The following is a 19,539-nucleotide window of genomic DNA, read 5'->3' as shown; positions in this document are numbered from 1 at the left end:
TTATTTATTTTTCCCCCCCCTGGGTAAGGGTCATTTTTGAGTTACAGCCAAGTTGTGCTACCTTTATGTTCCTTTTCTTTTGTTTTATAGCCAAGTCGTGCTTATTTTATGTTTTATATATTTTTATAAGCCAAGTTGGGCTATTTTTATGTTCTTTTTGGAATGCGTGTTTGAGTGTGATATTTTGTTTTTTGGTATGTGAAAAAAGTAAAAGTATATTTTAGTAAATTTGGGCTGGCCGGTTAGGCAGATTTTGTTTTTGTAATTTTATTTATGTTATGTTTGTTATAGCTGGTTAAGCTTGTTCTTGTTTTATGTTTTGTATCAGATTTGTTTTTCATTTTTATAATAAAAAGAGTTACAGCTCCCAGCAGATCTTGCTTACTTTTATATATAAGGATTTGCTTTATCTATATTAGTTATCTACTTATTTTTCTTTAATTCTCACTTTTTCCTATTTTTGGATGACATTTTGGGGATTTAGAACCGATTACCAGGTTTCCATAGAGTTCTGGTCTCAACATACAATGGTTTCAACATACAATGGTCGTCCTGGAACCAATTAATATTGTAACTTGAGGGAGCACTGTATTGCCACAACCATTCAAGTTTTACATCTGTAATATCAAATTGCATCCTCCTATTAAAGCCTCCCAAGAGAGACTTGCTGTCAATCATCTGGGCGTGCTCGACTTCTGTGAAGACGTTAATCTGCACATCTTGCTACTATGTCCCGGGAAGCTACACTGACTGCAGCCGCTCGTATGGGTGCATAGCACCATTTTTCAGCGATCTCACAGAGGATACGGTGACCGGAGGATCCCGTGCAGCGAGTGGTGCGCTGCACCAACATAAGCTTCTGCTCCACAGAACACTGATTATTGTCTAACATCCAAATTAGCAGTACTTGCCTAAGTACCTGAGCGAGAATGCTATTTTAATACTTGTAGTGCAAGCAAGGGAGCCAGCTCAAGTGATCCTGCGTTCAGACTTGCATAGACCCAAGTGCGTGGACAAACTGAAGAAAAAAAAATGGAGGAAGTCCGGCATACGGAAAGTTCAGTTTTATTGCAGATAAAAGCAGACACAACACATCAGGGGAAACATCAAACGGACATCTTGTCGCGTTATGGGTGGATGTACCACCCTTTATCACTATCACAGACCATTCCAAACTCTGGATGGCCTCCTAATAAAGGATAAATCCACAGGGTGGGAACTTCCTGTCCAAAAATGCACATGTGGTGAATAAAACAGCAATGAAAACATGGAAAAACTTAACCAACCCTACATGTTACAGAGTCCAACAGTCAGATATTTGCACTTGGAATTGGCATCAGTACACATTATGCCATCATATGCGGTATGAGATGGAATACAAAAATAAATAACTTGAATGGTGTAAGATGTACATTATCAACTTGTGTTACAAGATAAGATAAATGTATACCATATATAATACAGCCAATATAAATTATCTAGATACAAAAGTACAAATCTATCTATCTATATGTAGTGGCCATAGGCAGCAATGAACGTAGCACTTAGACAAGTAAAAGCTGTACTCGAATCCGCATATGAGCACACAGCGTGGAATTTTACTTTTGTATCTAGATTATTTATATTGGATGTATTATATATGGTATAAATTTCTCTTATCTGGTAACACACATCGATTATGTACATCTTACACCATTCAAGTTATTTACTTTTGTATTCCATCTCATACCGCATATGATTGCATAATGTGTACTGATGCCAATTTCAAGTGCAAATATCTGACTGTTGGACTCTGATACATGAAGGGTTGGGCGAGTTTTTCCACGAGATTGTTTTAATTGCTGTTTAATCAGCACATGTGTATCTTAGGACAGGAAGTTCCCACCCTGTGGATTCATCCTTTATGAGGAGGCCATCCAGGGTTTGGAACAGTCTTTGATAAAGGGTGGTACATGCACCTGAAACGCGTCCAGATGTCCATTTGATGTTTCCCCTGATGTGTTGTGTCTGCTTTTATAGGCAATAATGCTGAACTTTCTGTATGCTAGACTTCTTTCATTGTTTTCTTCTATTCTAATACAGTTACATCTATGAGCAACGGACATTATTCTGCATAATCTGGTGGATATCATTAGGAGGAAACGTCTGAACAGTATATAACAGTGGATTTTTACTTTGTGTAGCCTGAACAAGAAGGCAATAGTAGTATTAGTGGTGGACTTTATGACTTATCTATATGGTTTTCTCACTTTTTATACATTCTATTTCTTGTTGTGATACTAAATCTCATTAGATAGGTTCACAAGGGCCCTGTAACCTACTGATATCTGGTTATTTACCATTGATATTTTTGTTTTAAATACCGTATTTATCGGCGTATAACACGCATTTTTTAGGCTAAAATTTTTAGCCTAAAGTCTATCTGCGTCTTATACACCGATAAGCCGCTTCAGTTCAATGATTTAAAGCGGGTGCTTTAAATCAATGAACTGCAGCGGCTTTTGCAGGGTCAGAGACCTGCCGTCACTGCCCGATTCTCTGCCCCTGCCTATTCTGGCGTCCAGAGACCGCCGCCGCCACTGCCCCATTGCCTCCCCCATCCCCAATTTTATAATTACCTGTTCCCGGGGTCGGGTCCGCGCTGCTTCCGGCATCTCCTGCGTCGTTGCTATGCGCTGCGCAATGACGAGTGAAGGCTTCGACGCAACGTCACAGTCAGTGGCCCGGCGCACAGTGACAGCTATGGACGCCTTCGGAGCCAGAAGCAGCTTGGACCAGACCCCGGGAACAGATAATTATAAAACCGGGGATGGGGGAGGTAATGGGGCAGCAGTAGCTGCAGTCTCTGGATAGCCAGGGGGAGAGAAGCGGCGGCAGCAGGACTCTAGACCCCAGGAAAGGCAGGGGGAGAGAAGCGGCGGCAGCAGGACTCTAGACCCCAGGAAAGGCAGGGGGAGAGAAGCGGCGGCAGCAGGACTCTAGACCCCAGGAGAGGCAGGGGGGAGAGAAGCGGGCAGCGACTGCCTCTCTCCCCCAGCCTTTCCTGGGGGCTACTGCGGGGTCAGAAACAGTCCATCAGGGTATACACATGCGCGCACACACACACACATCCTTGTAAAAATGAGGTTGCGTGTTATCGGCCGGTGCGTGGTATACCCCGATAAATACGGTAAATATTGAGAACGTCTCTAGGTGTGAATCCAGATATTAATGACTGAGCTCCAACAGTATTGGACATTCTCTTTAAACAATAGAATCTGACAGCCAGTTCACTCGCACTAAACCCAGTATACTGGGTTATAGTGCGGGTGAAGAGCTGTAAAACGAAAAAGTTGCTTACTCAAATCCGTTGTTTATTGGCAGAGTTAGGCTTGTAAACATCTTTATTGTAGGGACCCTCCAGTTTTCATGTAGGCTGATTGAGACAGCACAAAAGCACTGCTGAGGTTCTGATTATTATTACCAAAGTAATGTCAAGACAATTTTAACCACCTAAAGTGCCTTGATCAGCTTTGATTGTGGCATCTGAAGGGTTAAAGGGGTACTCCGGTGAAAACCTTTTTTCTTTTGAATCAACTGGTGGCAGAAAGTTAAACATATTTGTAAATTACTTCTATTAAAAAAACGTAATCCTTCCTGTACTTATTAGCTGCTGAATACTACAGAGGAAATTCTTTTCTTTTTGGAATGCTCTCTGATGACATCACGAGCACAGTGCTCTCTGATGACGTTATTATAATAACGCTTTATTTTTTGTTGTCCTTAGTGGGATTTGAACCCAAGTCCCCAGCACTGCAGGGCAGCAGTGCTAACCACTGAGCCACCATGCTGCCCTTAGTATACATCTGCTATGCATCTGCTATGCATCTGCTATGCATCTGCTATGCATCTGCTATGCATCTGCTATGCATCTGCTATGCATGGTTGCTAAAATGGACAGAGATGTCAGCAGAGAGCACTGTGCTCGTGATGTCATCAGTGTTCCAAAAAGAAAGGAATTTCCTCTGTAGCATTCAGCAGCTAATAAGTACTGGAAGGATTAAGATTTTTTAATAGAAGTAATTTACAAATATGTTTAACTTTCTGCCACCAGTTGATTTAAAAGAAAAAAGGTTTTCACCGGAGTACCCCTTTAATGTTGGATACTGGCGAGTTAGCAGTAACCAGTATTAGTAGTATGTCCCAGCAGCCGGGACTTACTATGTATGAAGCGCACTCCACTTGTGAACGTGCTTCATACCCACAAACTGCGACCAGGGCGCACATGTATACCCAGCGTCATCTAAGAGTTAAAAGGAGTTTTATCTTAATACTGATTAAATAGTATGAAATATCTGATTTATAGGGGTTCGACTTATGCCGTCCTCTACAATCCAAGGCCCCCAAAACTCCAGTAAGTGCTGCTGGCGCTCCACTGTTTACCAGGCACATCTGGGAATTTAGCATTCGTTTACCAACCCTGGCCAAACAGGATGAGGGGCACACAAGACGTACACCCAGGCAAACAGGTTAAGAATAACTTAATGATAAATCCCCCCCCCCCCCCTTTCATGTTTTATAGTGGCTTTGCTTGATACTACAGCTTTCAGTCCTATTCAAATAAAAAAGCAAGCTGCAGTACCTACAGCCATATTACAGCTCAGTTTTATATGGAGCCATGGTGTGTGGGGTATTTACTGTGCCCTCCATACATTTCCTATTTTATTTGGATTTTTAGGCTCTCCCTATGACCTGGAAAACATTTTTTTATACCAAGTAAACTTTCCTAAATCAAGACATTAGTATGAACAGATACATCTAGCATGAGGAGTAGGCTCACTCCACCCTTTATTGTGAGCATACCACACCCTGAACATTAAAAATACACTTTTGTAACCTTCGCATAATTAAACTAATTAACTATAGGCACTAGCAGGTTATGAATTGTCATACCGTCACCCACTCTCTGGACCAAAAGAATACAAGACATTTTTCCAGACACCTGACTTTTATAATGGCCCAAGGCTAGATTCATACTGTGGTTAGGGCAGCAGGATGACCGATTTCAATGACTCGCAAGAAGCCACCTAGTGACTATGTTTAGGTCACATTTGCCATTTTAAATGGACTGAGCAACACAGCAGAATTTGCTTGTAAGTCCACTGAACAGAGTTATTAGGTGAAATGAATGCCATCCGCTGCTCTCTGCTACAGTATGAACCTAGCCAAGAGTTAACTAGACAACCTAAGAATGTGGTAGATTCATGCCACTTGACAAATTTTAAAGGGGTTCTCTGGTAGAAAAAAAATTATTCAAATCAACTGGTTCCAGAAAGTTAAACAGATTTGTAAATTACTTCTATTTAAAAAATCTTAATCCTTCCAGTACTCATCAGCTGCTGTATGTCCGAGAGGAAGTTGAGTTGTTTTCTGTCTGACCACAGTGCTCTCTGCCTCCGTATCAGGAACTGTCCAGAGCAGAGACAAATCCCCATAGCAAACCTCTCCTGCTCCAATCTGTTTCTGACATGGACAGAGGTGTCAGCAGAGAGCACTGTGGTCAGACCTAAAAGAACAACTCAACTTCCTGAGGAGCATACAGCAGCTGATAAGAACTGGAAAGATTAAGATTTTTTAATAGAATTTATAAGTCAGTTTAACTTTCTGGCACCAGTTGATTTGAAAAAATAAAAATAAAAATAAATGTAAAAAAAATTTTCTCCACCGGAGTACCCCTTTACGCATCTTTAGGGTACGTTCAGACAAGCAGAATTACAGCTTATTTCACGCTGCAGATCCGACCGCTGAAGGACCTCTGTATGCTGCCTTCACATGTGCCTGCTCGGAGCGGCAATACGCCGCTACGTGCAGACACATTGAAGCGATGTGCGAGTATCGGCCAGAAAACGCTGCGGCCAGATGTTAGCTGCAAATCAATCAATGAGAAATCGCTAAATTTTATTTCAGTTTGGCGTTTTTTCACTTTTTTTTGGCGTTTTTCAGCTCCTTGGCAGTTTTCCCAAAATCGCAGCATGCTGAGCCACTGGTGAGTTTTTTTTTTGTCAAAATCGTGGCAAGAAAAAAAAATGTGGGTTTTAACTTTGGCGTTTTTACAGGCATGTTTTTTTTCTTTTTTGGACTTTAGCGATCCAAAAAATTGATGGAGATAACTTTTTAAATAAAATTTCGTAAGGTACCATTAAAAAAAATAAAAATAAAAAAAGATACAGTAGTGAAGGAAAAAAAATTGTATCTAACGAAAGGTATCTTTTTTTATAATAAAATTTTTATTAATTTTTAAAACAGGGATCAATTTATGTGGGCAGGCAGGGACCAAAAAATGTAGCCGACAAAAATTTAGTGTGCGTTTTTCACTTTTTCTTAATGTTTTACTTTTTTTTTAGGTAGTACTACTACTCCCAGCATGGAACAGACTGTTCCATGATGGAAGTAGTAGTACCTGTACTAATTGACAGATCGCCCGTTGCGATCCTCCTGTATAATGTATAGATGCGGCCGGCCGATCTTCTATGGTCCCCTGCACTGCAGTATATATACACACCTATTCATATTTCCCGCAGAGAGCTGTGATTGGCCATATGGTTCCAGCCAATCACAGCTCTCTGTGGGAAATAGGAATATGTGTATATATACACAGCAGTGCAGGGGACCATAGAAGAGTGGCCGGCTGCATCTATACATTATACAGAAGGATCACAGCGGGTGTCAGGAGTGACATCCACTGTGATCTTTCCTTAACTGCAGGTACTACTACTCCCAACATGGAGCGCACACTGCTCCATGCTGGGAGCTGTAGTACCTGCATTAATAGACAAATCACAGCAGGTGTCAGAAGTTACACTCGCTGCGATATGTCTATTAATGCAGATACTACAGCTCCCAGCATGGAGCAGAGTGTGCTCCATGTTGGGAGTAGTAGTACCTGCAGATAAGAACAGATCACAGCGGGGATCACTACTGACACCCTCTGTGATCATCCTGTCTATTGCAGAGATGGAGCGGCTTTCTCCTGCCCTCGCATCTCTGCACTATACTCCGGCTGGCCACTCACTCATTCCTTTTTCCCGCTGAGAGCGGTGATTGGCTGCAACCATCTGGCCAATCACCCCTATAAGCGGAAAATATGAATGAGTGATGTTCTATTCACATCACTGGCTGGAGTACAGAGCAGAGATGCGAGCGCTGTATAGAGCAACTCCACATCTCTGCTATATTATGGATGATCGCAACTAAAAAAAATTAAAAAATAGAGAAAAAAGTGAAACACACACTTTATTAAAAAATAATTAAAATTTTGTTATAGAATATATAAATTTTGTTAAATAAAAATGTTTTACATCACTACTGCATCTTTTTTTTTTTTTTTCAAATCAAAAAACGCCGGGCAAAAAACCAAGTAGCAACTTAGCCTTAAACCGAAAAGAACAACTCAACTTTAGCAGCTCATAAGTACTGAAAGGATTAAGATTTTTTAATAGAACTGTTTAACTTTCTGGAGCCAGTTTCTGGAGTGGTTATTCCAACATCTATTCCTTATCCACAGAATAGGGAATAAATGCATGATCACTGGAGTTCTGACCATTTAGACCCCAGGAATCACAAGAACGGGGGTACAAAAGTGTGGAAGAAGATCTACAGGGCCTTAGTCACATCCACAATATATGAATGGCTGACATATGCGAAAATGTCATGAGTCCACCCAGTATGCATTCAGTGCAGGCTGTGTTAGACACCTGAAACTCACCTGCTGTGGCCTTGTGTGAGGAGGATACAAATTAAAATAGCTAATTTCTACATGTATTTTGGTGCATATTATGTGCATCAAATTGCCCCATCTCAAATACATGGCAATAAATGACATATCACTCCAAAGAGGAAATGTTTAGCAAAAGGCATATACACTGAAGGGGACTAATCCGTGCCTAAAACAGGCACTACCCTTGGATGTCTGATGCCTAAGCCAGAGGTGAATAAAGCAGGACAGAGCATTATACATAGAACAAGTCCTTCCTTTATAGATTTCTCATTGCTTTGGAACCCACATCTGGCCTTGGCTAAATGTAAAACATTTATAAAAAAGAAAATATATATAAAAAAAAAAAAAAAAAAAAACTTGCAGTGTGCAATAGATCAAAGCCAATTTTATGAGATGCTACATGAAAATATGTGACAGATTCACTTTACATATAAAGCAAGGGAGGGATTCTCGTAATGGATTCCAAGGCAAATCCAGAAACACCCTTGATATAATGGATGTTATCAGAAAGTTTAGCTTTATCGTGCAACCTGGGAGTGTCTATTAAATCAGATATCCCGCTGAAACTTGAAAAGCCAGCAGCTACAGGAGCTAAATTAACCCTTTGACATAGCATTTCAGTCCTGCATGACCACTTTTCAGCAATTCTGTATATGTTGTGGGACTTATTTGTACTGTATATATTTGTTACATAAAATCTGTCCCCAAGAGAAAGAGACCTGCATAAAACAAAAGTATGTGTAAATATAATATAATGTTTTGTTTTTTATTCCCCCTATATTGTTCTTTTAGTCTAGGATCACATCAGATAATAGGAGCTATTTCCTACAGTTAATTCGGTCAACAAATCTTCCCTCCGGATTCCTAGCCCATGTTCACACGTCGGAATTTCCGTGCTGGATTCCTCTGCAGCAGAGTCCCGTTGAATTCAACAGGATTCTGCTGTTCTGTGCACATGGAGGAACTTACGTGCCAGATGTTTTCGGCACGAAAATTCCATTTTAAACGTGTTCATTCTTTTGTGTGCGGAGTCTGCACAAAATGCATAGCCATCTATGAGACGGCGCATTCCTGTGCGGTCCTAAAACTCTCCGTAATGCCCGCATGGAGATTCTCTGTGTGGACATAGGCTTCCATGATAGCTGACTCAATACACCTTCCAACTGTGTATTTGAGGCATTCTTGCCTCTATTTCTAACCCCCCCCCCCCCCCCCCCAATACTGGATGAAAAGATTCTCACATAACCACCAGTCTGCTGTAGTCTCTAGATAATGGAGAATAATTCTCCTTACATCGAGCGTATGAAAAACTTGTTCACTCTGATTCTTTGGGTTCTGACAAAGAGAGGGAAACATATTTCCTGACTTCTATGAGAATGAAACCCTAGGGATAAACCCTGGGCCATCTTTTCTTCTATTACCGTGGAAAAGGGTTCTCTATTAGTAAGGGCCTGGATCTCACTATTCTGCGGCACGTAGTAAGTGCTAACAAAAAGCAGCCTTCCACAAGAGGAATTCTATTTTTGGCAAAGGGGCTAAAAGACACCCTTTGTTAACCCCTGATAGGACGAGGTTGAGATGGCAGCTGGGCACTGAGGGTCCAGATCTGGGCTTGATGACAATGACCCCCTTAATAAACCTTTTTACCAGCTCCTCCTTGGTCAAAGACACGCCTAGGAAGCTTGACAGAGCCGTCACATGCACCTTAATTGTGCTACAACTATGGTTCTTCAGAAAACCTTTGAAGAAAGTCCAGGTATAGGGGAACACTAGTATTATTCATATCAAATGGCCTATTCTGCTGCCAGAAATTAAACCTTTGCCACCTGGTGCTAGAATAAACAGATAGAAGGCTTGAATAGTAGCCAGAATGCCCCTTATGCTGTAACATCCGCGCTGTGAGATGCGGTCCCTTTACCTCAGGGAACCAGAGGAGCCCTTGATGTAGAAGGTCATGTCTGTTCGGTTGCAGAAGGGGGAGGAGCTATCACAATGGTCTTTCACGGTGTAAACCAGTTCCTGTTGGACCATGCAGGAGCTATCAGAATTACTTTCCCTATTCCCTACTTTGTCTTCACGATGACAGCTGGGATAAGAGAAAATTGGGGAAAGGCATAGGCAAGGCAGGGATATGGGTGAAAACCACACAACTCACCTGTTACAGTGGACTTCCATGGCGTTTGTGAAGCTGAGCAGCCATGTTTTCAGAGGACATGAACAAATCCTGCACTCCTGTGACGTCCCATACAGCATTCGAAGAATGCTCCCCCTTAAAGGAGTTCGTGCTCAGGATATCACTGAGCGCTGGCGCTGACCATGACGTCTACAAAGCATCAGCAGCACTGCTCCCAGCTCCGAGACAAGCTCTGAAACCAAGCCCAGCATGCAGATCCCTGCCCGTCTCCAATCATGACAGGAGGCTCCTCACAGGAGTACTGGCCAGGAGGGGTAGGGGGAGGTTTCATAGAGGAAGGAGACCCCCAAGGCTCTGTTCATCAGACTCTCCTTCAGTGTATCCATGCACCTCTCTGCCCAATCCATATAGGGACAGGAAACACTGGGGTGTGTAAGTGGAGGGGCTCTTTTAAACCACTATGTTTCCTGTCCCAACTGGTGCCAGAATGTTACAACAGATTTGTAAATTACTTTTATTTAAAAATATTAATCCTTCCAGTACTTAGCTGCTGTATGCTCCAGAGGAAGTTCTTTTCTTTTTGAATTGCTTTTCTGTCTGACCACAGTGCTCTCTGCTGACACTTCTGTCCATGTCAGGAATTTTCCAGAGCAGGTAGGTTTGCTATGGGGATTTGCTTGTACTCTGGACAGTTCCTGACATGGACAGAGGTGTCAACAGAGAGCACTGTGGTCAGACAGAAAAGAAATTCAAAATGAAAAGAACTTCCTGTGGAGCATACAGCAGCTGATAAGTACTGAAAGGATTAAGATTTTTTAAAGTAATTTGCAAATCTGTTTAACTTTCTGGCACCAGTTGATAAAAAAAAAAAAAAAAAAAAGATTAATAAATTGTTTTCCACTGGAGTACCCCTTTAAAGGGGTACTTGGGGAAACAAAACCTTTCCCTTACCTACAGGATACGGGAAAAGTGCCTGATCGCTGAGACACCACGCAATTTTCTGTACATGGTCCAGTAACTTACCAGTCTTTGGCACCCACCCTCCGAGATAAGCAGGAGTGACAGCTTGCTCAGCCAGTCACCGGCTAATAAGGGACTCCATTTGAAAGGTAATCGGCTAAGTAGCCAGTCACTTCCGCTTGTATCGGTAGGTAGGGGCCAGTGGATGCTGAGGACAGGTAAGTTACCAGGCCCAATAGAGGAGATCACTGGGATCCCTGTGGTCAGACCACCCACCCACCCCTTGATCAGACACTTTGACAGGAGAGGGGAGGAGTTGATTTCCGTGGAGTACCCCTTTAAGCCCAGGACCAGGCTGTTTACTCAAATTACTTGCTAACCCAAGTACAAAATCGTGTAGATTCTAGGAAAAGTGGCATTCACACCAGGCATTGTATATGAACTTTCATTAAAGTGGGGTTCCCAAGAGAAGAAATCCAACCCATCTACTGTGGACTGATAATATAATTGCTCAATACTGAATTTTTTTTTATCTATTCATCTAGATTATAGCAGAGGCAAGATAGCTCTAAGTGTGTTACAATATACAGCGCCAATCACAAGCAAATCAGTGCCCTCTGGGAAGAATTATCAGTGAGACGAATCTTACTATGTAGGAGTTCCTCCCCACGAATCGTTACATCCTATAGGGATTAATGCAAATCAAGTTTAAACATATTTGGCTAGGTGTGGGCATTACAGTATAATAAGTATGCTGGGAAAATAATCAAATAAATACATGTTTTGGGATATATTTGAGTGGGGTAACTTTGGTTCAATTGTAGTCGCTATGCTTTCAAAACTGCATGCAATACATACCGTATATACTCGAGTATAAGCCGAGTTTTTCAGCACGATTTTTCGTGCTGAAAACACCCCCCTTGGCTTATACTCGAGTGAACTCTCCACCCGCAGTGGTCTTCAACCTGCGGACCTCCAGAGGTTTCAAAACTACAACTCCCAGCAAGCCCGGGCAGCCATCGGCTGCCCGGGCTTGCTGGGAGTTGTAGTTTTGAAACCTCCCGAGGTCCGCAGGTTGAAGACCACTGCGGCCTTCGACATCATCCAGCCCCCTCTCACCCCCTTTAGTTCTGTACAGTACTGGCTTCCGTTCGGCGCTGGTCCGGTGCTGCAGGACTGTCCGGTGAGGAGGTCGTCCGGTGGGATAGTGGTTCCGGGCTGCTATCTTCACCGGGGAGGCCTCTTCTAAGCTCTTCGGGCCCGGCCCCAGAATAGTCACGTTGCCTTGACGACGACGCAGAGGTACGTTCATTGCCAACGTACTTCTGCATCATCGCCAAGGCAACGCCTCTATTCTGGGCCTGAAGCGCGGAGAAGAGGCGTCCCCGGTGAAGATAGCAGCCCGGAACCACTATCCCACCGGACGACCTCCTCACCGGACAGTCCTGCAGCACCGGACCAGCGCCGAGCGGAGGCGAGTACTGTACAGAACTAAAGGGGGTGAGAGGGGGCTGGATGATGTCAAAGGCCGCAGTGGTCTTCAACCTGCGGACCTCCAGAGGTTTCAAAATTACAACTCCCAGCAAGCCCGGACAGCCGATGGCTGCCCGGGCTTGCTGGGAGTTGTAGTTTTGAAACCTCTGGAGGTCCGCAGGTTGAAGACCACTGAGGGCGGATGATGACAAGAGGTGGGGATGATTACAAGGGGATGATGAAGGGGGGTGGGATGATGATGAAGGGGGGTGGGGATGATGATGAAGGGGGGTGGGGATGATGACAAGGGGATGATGAAGGGGGGGTGTGGGATGATGACAAGGGGATGATGACAGGTGATGATGATGAGGGTCTGGATGATGACAGGCGGTGATGATGAGGATGTTAATGACGGGGGTCTGGATGATGACAGGGGGGGGATGATGTATTTCCCACCCTAGGCTTATACTCGAGTCAATAACTTTTCCTGGGATTTTGGGTTGAAATTAGGGGCCTCGGCTTATACTCGAGTATATACGGTATATAAATGTTCTACCTAGCTGTACACCTTTATTTGTACAACTTTGTTGAAACAACAGATGGCAGAAAGTAGGGCTCAGCCAGTAACCACATATTTGCTTCTCGTATAGGGCCAACATATTCAATGTACAGAGATTGTCACTAGTCATATCAGTCCCTGCCTCCAATGGTGATTACAACCTTATTTTACATGTACTAGGGTCAATTCATGGAAAGTCCATTACATTAACAGTAAAGTAATGCTCATTGCCTATAATAGGCAAGTATAAAAGGGGCAGCATTCAGCATTTGCTGATCTTTTGTGCGGCCAATAAAATCACTGTTTTAGGCCACATATCTCCCAGTCTAAATGAAATGTGTGGCCGATAATTTAAATGGGCCACACAATTGATAAAGCCCTGCAATAAGCTACCTACGGTTGAACTATGAAAAAGGGCTAGGGATCGACCGATGATCGGTTTGGCCGATCCTATCGACCGATATTCACGATTTTGGACGTTAACGGTATCGGCAATTACCTTGCCAATAATCCGATAATGCCCCTCCCCCCGTGCCCGCACCGCCCAGGCCAGAGACCACCGCTGCCCCAATGCCTCCCCCATCCCCGGTTTTATAATTACCTGTTCCCGGGGTCCGCGCTACTTCTGGCTCCTGAGGCGTCCTGCGTTATGCTGTGTGCTGCGCAATGACGAGTGACTTCATCAACGCGACGTCACCGTCAGTGCGCACAGTGAGAAGTAGTGCGGACCCCGGGAACAGGTAATTATAAAACCAGGGATGGGGGGAGGCAATGGGGCAGCAGCGGTGGTTGGACTAAGGACCAGCAGGGGGAGAGAAGCAGGCGGTGGCGGTCTCTTGCCAGAGGATATGGGGGGGGGGGGGGTTGGACTCAGGAGGACCCCAGGACAGGCAGGGGGAGAGTAGCGGGTGGCGGTGAAAGGCCACAGATTATCGGTATGTATCTGGTTGTATACGGTTTTGTTGGTTTATGCTTTTTTCCCCTGTGTGCTAAACCATGGTCTAGTACGGTTCTGGGCACAAGTCTGTCCGGTTTTGGGATCTTTTATGATGTAAAAGTTGTATACAGTTTTTATAACATTGCACTCAATGTAAAACGCATTGAGTATTAAAATACATACGGTCGTGGCAGTTTTTTCCCCGTTTAGGGAAACAAACAAAAAAAGTGATACGGAAACTGTATCTAAAAAACGAAATATTAATGTATCTAAATAAATCTGGGCCTCTATGTTCACAATTTCAGACAGTCAATTTGTGATAATCCCTTGAGCAATGTATGAAAAGTGAAAAGCTTTGAAGCAGAAGCTGGATTTACATTCACCAACAGTGTCATATAGCAAATTACTAAAGAGGGGGAAGTAAAAAAATAAAAAAAATAAAAAGCTGGCTATGCACATTACCAAAACAGTTTGGAAGAATCAGTTGACTAGCAGGCTAGGGGTACACAGTGACTTTGGCCACTCAGTGCGTGTCATAGCCTAACATAGATGAAAGTGAAAGTTGCTCCAACCACAAATACTATGAATAGCTGCAGCAGCATGACACGGCAATCGATGGCCACAAACAGCCTGCACAGTAGAAGTCACCAACTAGCCCTCCAGTTGGGGACCTCCAACTCTTGACCTGATGGGAGCTGCCAGTGAAATAATGCACTCTCAGGTCAGCCAACAAGAGTTTAGAGGTGCAGTCAGGTAGCGCTGGGCGGTACGTCCAAAAATGCATATCACGGTATTTTTGCAAGTTATGGCGGTTCCACGGTATTTAACTTTATTTCCTCCTCCCCCCCGGGGAACTAATCATATATGACCCCCAGGAGATGCTATATTTCTCTAACAGTGCCAGTTAACCTGCAGAATACCCGCCCATGCCAGTTACAACAAGATTTCCACATAGAATAAAACTACAATTGCGGGCAAATTCGGGTAAGGTAGGGCTCCTTGGAATCAGAGTCTATGAGAAAATATCTGAAAGTTTTCCTTTAAGATGCGAGCCAGAAGCTGTCACCTCCCCCTGCAAGCGCTAAAAGCCAGGCTTTTAGCGCTTGCAGAGGGAGGTGACAGCTTGCCGCGGCTCACATCTCATTCCTTTAAAGCGCCGTCGGCCAGCAAGTCATTCATTCAAAGCGCTGCCCGCAAGTCATTCATATAAAGCGACGCTGGCCGCATTTCATTAATTTAAAGCGCCGTGGGCCAGCAAGTCTTTCATATAAAGCGCCGTCAGCCGCCAACTCATTTAAAGCGCCTCCACAACTCATCTGCAGCTGATAATTCATTCTTTTGAGAGGGGGGGGGGGGGGGGGGGGGGTGGTGGTGGGTGAGGAGGAGGGGCCCAACCGGTATTGTGGTATGGGGAAAAAATTTCGATATGAACCGGTATACCGCCCAGCCCTACAATCAGGAGGACTATATGTTGGCTGAACAAAGGTTGGGCAACAGCTGTTAGAGATTAGCGAACTTACAGTAAATTCGATTCGTCACGAACTTCTCGGCTCGGCAGTTGATGACTTTTCCTGCATAAATGAGTTCAGCCTTCAGGTGCTCCCGTGGGCTGGAAAAGGTGGATACAGTCCTAGGAAAGAGTCTCCTAGGACTGTATCCACCTTTTCCAGCCCACCGGAGCACCTGAAAGCTGAACTCATTTATGCAGGATAAAGTCATCAACTGCCGAGCCGAGAAGTTCGTGACGAATCGAATTTACTGTAAGTTCGCTCATCTCTAACAGCTGTCTCTGACAAACAGGCAGTTTTTGGTGTCAATTGCACCAAAGTCCTCACAATGGTTCCACTTGTGAAATCCTTAACACCCATAAGGAATATGCAGCACGGTGTCTCCGATAGTTTCTAACCGCAGCCAGAGTAGCGGGGTGTATCATGAAGCTCCCCACTGGTTTCAATTGTAGAAAAGAAAAGGTCCATGTCTATTTTTCACACAGTACTATGTCTACCATTTATATCTAAGGGATTTATAGGTGGAAATGTGTGGTTTTTGCTGAGGTCATATAGCCCACATGCACGTCCATCCTTTACATTACCTCATGGCTGTCCTATATGTAAATAAGTATACGGACAATTGTGTATATTGCTGCAATGACTGCACTTCGCTTTGTTGTTTCCCACAGGTCATCTGCCCTATTTCTGGAAAGAAAAAAAGTCTGGGTGTCATAACCTTTAAAAGGGGAAAAGCAATGTCTTGTACATGACATTTTCTAAGGACATGCAGGGCAGTGTGAAAGCCATGAACATAAGTGTGCGCACCACTGCAGGGTGTGAGGAGCCCTCTGTCCTCTATACACACTTACGTGAACACTTGGCCAGCAGCATCATGCTGGGCATCTGCACACCAGCTAGACATGGATATTCATAGGAAATGGAGGTGGTTATAGGGCATGGCTCACCAACAATCAATACTGGGTGAAGACAAGGTCACCTCAGGCGATGTACAGGGCACGACATAAAAACCTAACAGTAGCAGCAACCAATATATATATATATATATATGGAGATTTATAAAAACCTGTCCAGAGGAAAAGCTGACCAGGTGCCCGCAGCAACCAGATCGCTTCTTTCAGTTTTCAGTGGCCTTGTTAAAAATGAAAGAAGCGATCTGATTGGTTGCTATGGGCAACTCAGCAACTTTTCCTCTGGACAGGTTTTGATAAATCTCCCCCGTAGAGACTGAGGTAAGCGGAGATATATTACCTGTCTGTTGGAGTTCACCCTCCTAAATGGAGGTCAGGAAAGTAGACTCTTAGCTACAGCATGGCTGAACTTGTTAGCCACAACACGGACATTTTTTTGCTGCCTAATTAAAGGTTCATAGGGCACCAACGTGTCATGGCTCATCCCTCTCACACATACATGCTCTTTAGCTATATAAAATTTTGATATATATATATATATATATATATATACACACACACACACACACAGATAGTAGCAGCAGCACTCATGTGGGGTGGAAACTCCTCAAACTGAAGTCCAGTTGGGGGTGCAAGACAAGAGACAGAGCCCAGGTCCCCTCTGGTACCCCCCAGATACAAAAATACAAGTTCAATGCTCCCGATAAAGTGAAAGCTTATTGTCTCAAAAATGTGCAAAGCAGCAACGTTTCCACTCAATCCTGAGTCTTTATGAAAAAAAAAAGAAAAGTATGATATAAACCATGTATATTTAGGGGTCTAGTCTCTAGTCCTATGCCTGGATCTATCCGATTTGGATGTATACCACAATGCACGGGTACCCATAGGCTTTAAAAGGGGTATTTCCTACTTGCAAAGTTATCACCTCCACAGGATATGGCAGGCATAGGACAATGGCTGCTGGGAGTTGTAGTTCTGCAACAGCTGGAGGCACCCTGGTTGGGAAACACTGTTAGGATCTACATATCAGGAACAGGACCGGCTGTGTTGGACATGCTGTGACCCAGTCAGTTATCCATTATAGTTTGGTCCTTGTCTCGTCCCTGTCCTGACCACTTGCTGTGTAATCTCTCCCACCCTTGACAGGTGTCACTGCCACCTGACGATCAGTTCGCTTCAGATGTATTGTTCTGGCTGATCGGTATAAGGCTGTATACAAATGACAGGCTAGTCCTGCAGGCTTCCATTCATTACACATGAAGCAAAGGACAGCTTGTTATCACTGCGATACCGTGCACAATATTGCTGCACAGTTCACATTACACGCGATTCTTCCCAATCAGACATCACGCACAGGATTCCAGCATGGACCAATGAATGGGTTGTGCTGCGCCCATACACAGAAGTACATTCCATTACCTGGCAGTGCTGGCATTGAAGCCGGTGCTGCGGGTTCCAGGTGTCACCAGTTGCCGCAATGAGAAGTGCACCAGGACTCTCAGCCCGAGCACATAGAGCAGCAGTACGGCCGAGACTCCAGCCCCAAACACCAGGCTCCGGCCCCGCGTCTTCCGGTCATTGCCACCTTTATCCTCCCGCCGGTTCCCATGGCCGGATCCTGCCCCAGAGCTGACCACATTGTTCCGGGACCTGCGGACCGCGAGCCCCGTACCGCCAGACCGCTCCATGCCTGAAACACTGAAGCTCCGCCTACCGCTGCCATGGTAACCCCCAGCCTACCAGAAAAGGCGCTGTCATTGATTCGGCCAATCAGCTTGGAGCGGGAAACAGCTGACAAGAACAGAATCCCCGCTTGTCCTTGTACCGGTGCGCAAATAACAGGGGGTGGAGAGGGTCAAACTGCATTCACCCGGTCACAGGCCGATAGCATGGAGAATGCACAGACTGGAGCAGGGGAGGGGCTTCAGCGTGAACCTGCCCATACTGCACATGCGCCGAAACTCATCGGATTCAACTCATCTGAAAAAGGGGCTATCCGGGATTAGAAATACAGAGCTGATTTCTTCCAAAAACAGCACCGCATCTGTCTTCAGGTTGTGTGTGGTATTGAAGCTCAGTTCCATTGAAGTGAATGGAGCCAAGTTGTAATACCACACACAACCTGGAGATAGACATGGAGCTGTTTTTGGAAGAAATTAGCTCAGTTTTTTTATTCATCCCGCCGAAAACACGATACCGAAATATACTGTTAACAGGAGCAGCAAATCCCTTCGATTTCAATGGATAAACGGAGTCACCTAGAAACTCAGCGCGGGACATATGTGCTATTTTAGGATGCTCCTATTAACAGTATATGTCATATATATATGTCAGCATCTTGTATTCGGCGGGATTCCGACGGATGCGATTAAGTGTGAACCTAGTCTAACCCCTTTAGGTTAAGTTTCCACTTGTTTTATATTTTTATTTTTTTTTGTGCGATTTTTCCCAAAAAAGCTTTGGCGTTTTTTCATTGAAAAAACACTGCGGCCAGATGTTAGCTTTAAATCAAAGAGAAATCGCAAAATTCATTTTCCACTTTGCGTTTTTCAGTTTGGTGTTTTTTTTTAATCCTTTTTTAATCCTTTTGGCAGTTTTTCTGCTCCTTGGCGGTTTTGCAAAGTCATGTTGAGCCTCTGCCATTTTTTTTTAGTCAAAATCGTGGCGTTTTTCTCCCATAGAAGTCTATGGGAGTTAAAAAACGTGAAGAAAAACGACATGTGGGTTTTGACTTTGGCGTTTTTGCAGGCGGTTTTTATTCTTTTGTGTACTTTAGCGATCCAAAAAAGTGATGGAGATAATTTAGTAGGGTACCATTAAAAAACATACAGTAGTGATGGAAAAAATTGTATTCAACGAAATGTATCTTTTTTTATACCGAAACTTTTAATAATTTTTAAACAGGGATCAATTTATGTGGGCGGGCAGGGAACAAAAAATGTAGCCCACAATAATAAAAATTTAGAAAGGGGTCATTTAACCCCTAAAGGACTTAGCCCATTTTCACCTTAGGACCCGGCCATTTTTGCAATTCTGACCACTGTCACTTTAAGCATTAATAACTGTGGGATGGTTTTACTTTTCATTCTGATTCCGAGATTGTTTTTTAGTGACATATTCTACTTTATGTAAGTGGTAAATTTTTGTTGTTTCTTGGTGAAAAATTCCCAAATTTTATGAAAAAATTTAGCATTTTTCTAACTTTGAAGCTCTCTGCTTGTAAGGAGAATAGACGTTCAAAATAAATGATATATTGATTCACAAATACAATGGGGGATATTTATCAAAGGATTTAGACTGT

At 43.8% G+C, this 19,539-nt stretch overlaps 1 protein-coding gene across 3 annotated transcripts in view; it reads right to left on the bottom strand.

The window, feature by feature from the left end:
- ERMP1 (endoplasmic reticulum metallopeptidase 1) overlaps positions 1-18,198 on the bottom strand; it is an 87,412-nt gene extending 69,214 nt beyond the window's left edge. Inside the window, exon 1 of one of the 3 annotated variants that reach the window (XM_056521996.1) lies at positions 17,658-18,198. In XM_056521996.1, the coding sequence (XP_056377971.1) occupies positions 17,658-17,926 (269 nt within the window). In that variant the 5' untranslated portion in view covers positions 17,927-18,198. The remainder of the gene's footprint in view (positions 1-17,657) is intronic. The other 2 variants (XM_056521976.1, XM_056521985.1) reach the window with 2 other exon arrangements.
- Between the last annotated feature and the right edge of the window lie 1,341 nt (positions 18,199-19,539).

Source organism: Hyla sarda, chromosome 1 (assembly GCF_029499605.1).
Source record: "Hyla sarda isolate aHylSar1 chromosome 1, aHylSar1.hap1, whole genome shotgun sequence".
Taxonomy (NCBI): domain Eukaryota; kingdom Metazoa; phylum Chordata; class Amphibia; order Anura; family Hylidae; genus Hyla; species Hyla sarda.
Note: the sequence above shows the minus strand (reverse complement) of the source record. Positions and strands in the feature narration are given on the sequence as shown.